At 49.9% G+C, this 6,000-nt stretch overlaps 1 protein-coding gene across 2 annotated transcripts in view; it reads left to right on the top strand.

The window, feature by feature from the left end:
* The first annotated feature begins 267 nt into the window (after nt 1-267).
* Nucleotides 268-6,000, top strand: part of Igf2bp1 (insulin like growth factor 2 mRNA binding protein 1) — a 43,799-nt gene continuing 38,066 nt past the window's right edge. Inside the window, exons 1-2 of one of the 2 annotated variants that reach the window (XM_003467049.4) lie at nt 268-565; nt 1,639-1,699. In XM_003467049.4, coding sequence (XP_003467097.3) covers nt 391-565; nt 1,639-1,699 — 236 coding nt within the window. In that variant the 5' untranslated portion in view covers nt 268-390. The remainder of the gene's footprint in view (nt 566-1,638; nt 1,700-6,000) is intronic. The other variant, XM_063251399.1, reaches the window with a different exon arrangement.

Genomic DNA, 6,000 nt, shown 5'->3' with positions numbered 1-6,000 from the left:
GGGCCGAGTCGGGGACCCCAGATTCCCTCCGAGACAGGAGCCCGAGGGGTTCAGCCGGAGCGGAGCGCGGCAGGCCGGGTGGCGTCGGGGGTCCCCTGCAGCCGGCGGGGTGGGTGGGGGCTGTCACCACGTGGCTCGCCCTTTTTTTTTTTTCCGCTCCATTTTTTTTTTTTCCAAGTCGGTTTTATTTAGAGGCGGCGCCAGGGCGGCCGCGGGGAAACGTGACCCAGCCCGCCCGGAGGGTCCGGCCGCAGGGAGCAGGCGCCGCGCCGCGTCCCCGCCCGCCCGCAGCCGCGCTCCGCCCGGGCCCGCTCGCAGCCGCGCGGGGTGCGCAGAAAGTTTGCGGCTGCCGGCGCTCGCGATCGGCCTCGTCCGGGCGACACCGCCACCATGAACAAGCTGTATATAGGCAACCTCAACGAGAGCGTGACCCCCGCCGACCTGGAGAAGGTCTTCGCCGAGCACAAGATCTCCTTCAGCGGCCCGTTCCTGGTCAAGTCGGGCTACGCCTTCGTGGACTGCCCCGACGAGCACTGGGCCATGAAAGCCATCGAAACTTTCTCGGGTAAGCGCGGCCACCACCTCCCCGGACGCGCACGACCAGGCCCCGGGCCAGGGACCCCGCCCGCTGCGCGCAGGCCTGCAACTCCTGGGACCCCGTGCGCCCCGGGGTGCGGGCTGGGCCTCCCCTGCCACGCCGATCACCCCTTGGGCCCCCCCACCCTGGCACCCGAGAGCCCCTCGCCCTTCCCCCAGCCCCGAGAGAGGAGCTTGGGGGTTCTCTACCCCTCCTTCCCCTTCGACGGGGCGGGTGTCCGGCTTGGCAGAGGGGGAGGTGGAGTTCAGGGCGCCCAGGCCACCCCGATCTGGGGGTTATTTCCGCGTCCAGCCTCTCCCAGGCCACCCTGGATGGCCCCTCCACTTGGGCACCCCCCCAGTGCTCCGTCCTCGGCCTTAGGCCTTTCTAGGTCCCCCACCCTCCTCGTCTTCGTTGTCCCCGCTTTCCCTAGGGACTGCACCCCTTGGACAGAGCCCGGGGTAAGGGGCTCCCGCGTCCCGCCCAGGGACTGGGGCTCGAGCCATTTTGATTTGAAAGTGGGGCGTGAGCGGGGCAGCGCGCAGCGCGAGTCGCCATGCTGCTCCCGAGACGCCGTGGCCGGGCCAGGGGCTCGCGCTGCACCCGCCGGGGACCCTGTGGCCCCGGGGCCCCCAGCCGCCCCGACAGGTGACCGCCTGCGGGCACGAACCTTTCTCCGGGGCTCCGAGGAAAAATAGTTTCCTTTCCCCACGTCCCCACCCCTTCCAAAAGCCAGCCCCCTCCTCCCTCTGCGGCTCGGGTGCGTGGAGGCCGGGCGCGCACACGAATGCCCTGCACATGTCCGAAGTCGGGCCCGCAGAGCGAGCCACACGTTTCTCTTCCGTGATTAAAACAAAAACTAAGCTAACAACGAATTTTTGGCTTCCACCATGCCTAAAACGACCTTTCCCCGTCGGCCTGCCAGACCTCCGCCCGGGCTCCTAGGAAGAACTGGAATCTCAGGAACTCGGGTGTCGTCCCTGTCCCCGTCCCTGTCCTTCCACCGGTCACTCCTTCCTGAGTATCCATGCCTTTTTCCCCCCATCTTTTTAAATCTTCAGGGAAAGTAGAACTACAAGGAAAACGCCTAGAGATTGAGCACTCGGTCCCCAAAAAACAAAGGTAAGAAACACGCCTTCGGGAGAAGGGGGATGTTTAGGGGTCCTCAGTGTCTCCCGGGGAAGAAACCCCACGCCGGCCTTTCCTGCCCCCAACGCCGGATGTTGGGGGCTGGGAGTGAAGATTTGGCCAAGACCTTGTAAATGGGTGGTTTGCAGCTTGTTCGGATGGAGGGTAGGAGAAAAGAAAAGTTTGGGCCTACTGGGAGATGCGGCTTGCTGAACGAAACGGGAGGGGGAAAAATCACTGGGCTTTAACAAACCTCCCTCAAACTGGAGCCATTTTTGTGGGGTAGCGAAACAATCCTCCGAGTTGATATTGGTGGCCGTCGCCTAGGGTGCTGCTTCCTCTGGGATCTCCCGTTCTGTGCCCCCACCCTTCGCACCCATAATTCCGAAGTGACTTTAGGGTGATGTTTTCCAAATCCCAGGGGCATGTGGCTCGAGCCCCCACTCCCAGAATTCTTCTATGTTGTGTGTTACATTTGTGTAACAGGCACAGACACTGGGCGTGTGGGTACATATTTCCACCAGGCCTCCTGCCCCCCAGTGCCTTGGCGTCTTACACTGACCCCTTCACAACTGTATTTTCCAAAGAATATTCTGCGGCTGCCCCAGTCTTCCGAGCCCCCCCCCCCCTTCAGCCCATTGTTACAACGGACCATCTGGGGTGAGAGCTTTGTTGAGGCTGTGAGCTGGGGCTCTTTGCATGGTCTAGAACTCCGTGGCTGAATGCTCTGTGTGTGTGTGTGTTCCAATACCCTCTATCCTTTCCAACAAAACGGGGTACCTCTGCGTGCTTGCAAAAAAAAAAAAAAAAAAAAAAAAAAAAAAATCATGGTGGATTTCGGATCTGCCGCCAACTCTTCCTGCTTCTGCCTTCTCATCAGACTTGAAACACTGGCAGGGCAGGGTTCTCTCCTGGCCGCAGCTGTGGGCAGCTCCCAGAAATCTTTGATCTCCCCAACCTTCAGGTCCACTTCCCAGTTGCTCTGCACAGCCCATAGAGCCTGTTCAGTGGGAGACGTGGCTGCGCGGGGCTGTGGTTTTTTGTGTTTCTGGAGAGCTGTGAGGGGTCCAGCTGGGAGGTTTGTCTGGTGATATTTAAGTAACTGGCAACTGTTGTATCCATGAATGATCAATACGCTTGTTACTATGTTTAGAGAGCTTGCACTGAACCTCAAATGTTTAAAACACTCTTATTGGGAATGTAATTAGGGTTAGGCATCAAGGGGCACTAAAATTTGAAGGAAGGAAATAGAGTACTGTTTGGAAGCATTTTCTGCCGATGAAACTACGAAACACTCATTAACCCCATAGATTTATTGAAGAGGGTGGAGGTTTGAATAGAGACGCTGAGAAATTCGGCCTCCTAACTGGAATTCTGGAATATGCAATCATTTTTCCTTTAGCTTTGAGAATGGTTTAGATTTTAAAGGGAATGAAATAAAAAGCAAAGTGAAATCACAACATGTGATGAAACAGAACTCAAAACGTTTATATTTTAATTTTCATGGTGCGCTGTGTTTGTGGATCTTTTTCCCCAAGCCAGCAGCCTGCTTTTGAGTCATTTTTGGGTTCCTTGTCCCCCCAAAACATGTTGCTGAGGGCTCTTTTGAGGTGGGATGGGGGTGGGTCCTTGTGAGGAGACTGGAGGAAAAAAATCTCCCTTTCCACATGGGTATTAAATGAGACCTTTTGTGTGTTCTTCCCTTTCCTGATACATTTTTTGAGTCCAAACATTGATTCGAGATTGTGCTTTCCTTTCTTTTTTGGGGGGGTGCCATGGTGAGGGTGAGAGGGTGACTTCATTTTCCCAGAGTGAGTCAAGTTTTCAAAAGCTCAGGATCTTAAAAAACAGTTTATTTTCCTTAAGTCCGTTTGCTCTGTCGTTTTGTGTTCTCTGAGGAAGCTTCTTGGGATGTCTTCAGGCTGTGTCTGAAAGTATTTCTGGACTCTGGGCTTCTTCCTGGCTTTTTTAATCTTGGGAAGAGAAAACCAGCTGATTAAGGATCATATTCCGAGCCAGATGAACTGCATGGAGGTAGTTTGTGTGTATATATATGTTCCTGAGTTTCCACTATTTAAAATAGAGGACTTTTCTTGATGAAAGTTAGTTTCAAATGAGTTGTAATTTAAATTTCTAAGGTCTCACAGAACCCAGCAACCTTGGTGTTCCTGGTTTTCTTTTCCTTTAAAGATGAGGAAAATCAAACAAAAGATGTATTACACAATTATCTCTGGACAGCTCCGATTGGAAAGTATTAATATATTTTGTTCTCATTTCAAAACCACTTTAATAAATATAATTTACATCTTTTTAAGAAGTCAAGGGACAACATTAAATTTAAGTCAAAAATAGCAATGTGGATCTTTCCAAACCCCTTTCTTAATTTCGTTAAGAATTTAAGCTTTTTGTTGAGAATTTATGTAGACATACAGAGTCGTGTCCATGGTTGGTGCTGAGGAGAAAAGCCAAAAGCATTTTGAAGAGTTGTGGAGTTTGGCCGTTTCCTTGGGAGAGACCAAGAGTGGCCAGGCTAGAGTTTCACAGTCCTAAGTTTGGTGATTGTCTCCAGGGGTGGGCTGAGAGTTGTGATTCTGTCCTTCAGGCTGATTTAAAGTGAGGTGGCTCAACATTTCCCCCTAAATTTCCAACCAGCAAAATGAAAACCAGTCTCCAAAGACCATGTGTCCTGACTTGACTCTTGCCTTAGAGTTAAATTTTCTGATGTTAGTGGCTTTTAAAAATACCTGTGAAAGTTTCTTATAAATGGTTTAAAAAAGTTGGCAGCTTAAAAAATGATTTATAGAGATTCTGAAGAACTTGGCTGACAAAGTATTTTCAAAACAAGCTCAAAATTTTACCTTTAGGAATAGTTTCCCATTTGATGAAAGAAAAATACAAACTTAGAGTTAAAGGCTGAAAATAAAGGGTTTTTTTTGGTTTTGAAATAAGGGTGTGAAAGGTACCAACAAGTGAAGTTTTCAGGTACTTTTCTGCAATCTGCTAAGTAGAGGTTAGTTAGTATCTGCATCAGAAAGGAAGCTGACAACCCAGGAGGAGACAGATACTACATATAAGGTTGTTCAATTTCAAGTGGAAACAATGTAGGATCCTTTATCAAAGACTCTTAAATGAGGTTAGATTTTTTTTTTTTACAGTGGAAAAGTAGCTAGTTCTTAAGTTTCTGTTTATTTTTGTAGAAAACATGCAAGTTGGTTCATTTTGTCAATTTTAACTTCTTCCTAGAAATTAAAGTTTATAAACTGAACTGATTTTCCTTCCTTGCTAGTACCTCCTAGTTCCTTGATTTGGTGGTCAGTGTTTCAGGATGAGACATTCCTAAGGGCAGCGTGTTTGGCTGTCCTGTAGAATTTTCCATAATCCTTGATGGCTTTCCATAATCCTTGATTTTCTGACTCAAATTAGAAGCATGAAATTTAGCTCTGATGGCTTCTCAGATGGAGAACTTTTTACTAATGAAGGGGTGGGACTGCAGTTGGGGGCTAAATTATTCAAAGTGCAGTTAATTCTTCCAGGCGAACCATTTTAAGTTGTATAGCTTTTGGTAGAGAAGAAAAGTTCTCCTAAAATCATGTTTCAGAGATGAAATGTGTAACACTTGCAATTGGAAGACAATTCAAAGATTCTTAGTTTCTAAGCTTTTAAAATTACCTGATTATGTATCATTTGAACTTGGCGGCGTGTGGTGTTTGTGTATGTACTTTTAAAGTGTATTCTGCCAGTGTGTTTATAATTGTGCCAGGCAGTTGAGACTAAGCTAGGCTAGTGCATAGACACTTGGAGCGTGATTTTTAAAATTTCAGATCTGATTCAGTTGAATGAGAAGGGAGACTGGCAAGTGCTGGTTGAGGTTCAGGGATTGGGGTGGAGACACAGATATTGATTATTTGTGGGGAGGGGATTGGGACCCTCTGAATGCGTGTGTGGTGTGAACCAAAGCCATTTGAAGAACTGTTCTTTCAGCTGTTGGAATCTAAATGTCAGCTCCTTCACTCCTTTCTCCTGAAAGATGCTGAGGAGGTGGCTGGCACCTTTCAGAAAGTGAGCTTAGATGTTGGGAGAGGGGTGTTAGGGACTCTAGGTGGGGAGCTGGGAGGAGCAGCGTGGAGAGTGGAGGGTTCCCGGCTTTCTTTTGAAACAAGACAAGCCCCTGCAGGCTGCCATCTCCCTGCCCAGTGAGGGGTTTGGGGGCCACAGGGTCTGTGCTGGGGCAGGGCTGTTTTGTGTCCGGAGTTCCCTGTGCCTCCAAAGATGACATCTTTCTCCAGGGTCCCCAA

This window comes from Cavia porcellus, unplaced genomic scaffold (genome assembly GCF_034190915.1).
Source record: "Cavia porcellus strain 051 isolate PalLab524CR breed Dunkin Hartley unplaced genomic scaffold, mCavPor4.1 scaffold_6, whole genome shotgun sequence".
NCBI lineage: Eukaryota > Metazoa > Chordata > Mammalia > Rodentia > Caviidae > Cavia > Cavia porcellus.
Note: the sequence above shows the minus strand (reverse complement) of the source record. Positions and strands in the feature narration are given on the sequence as shown.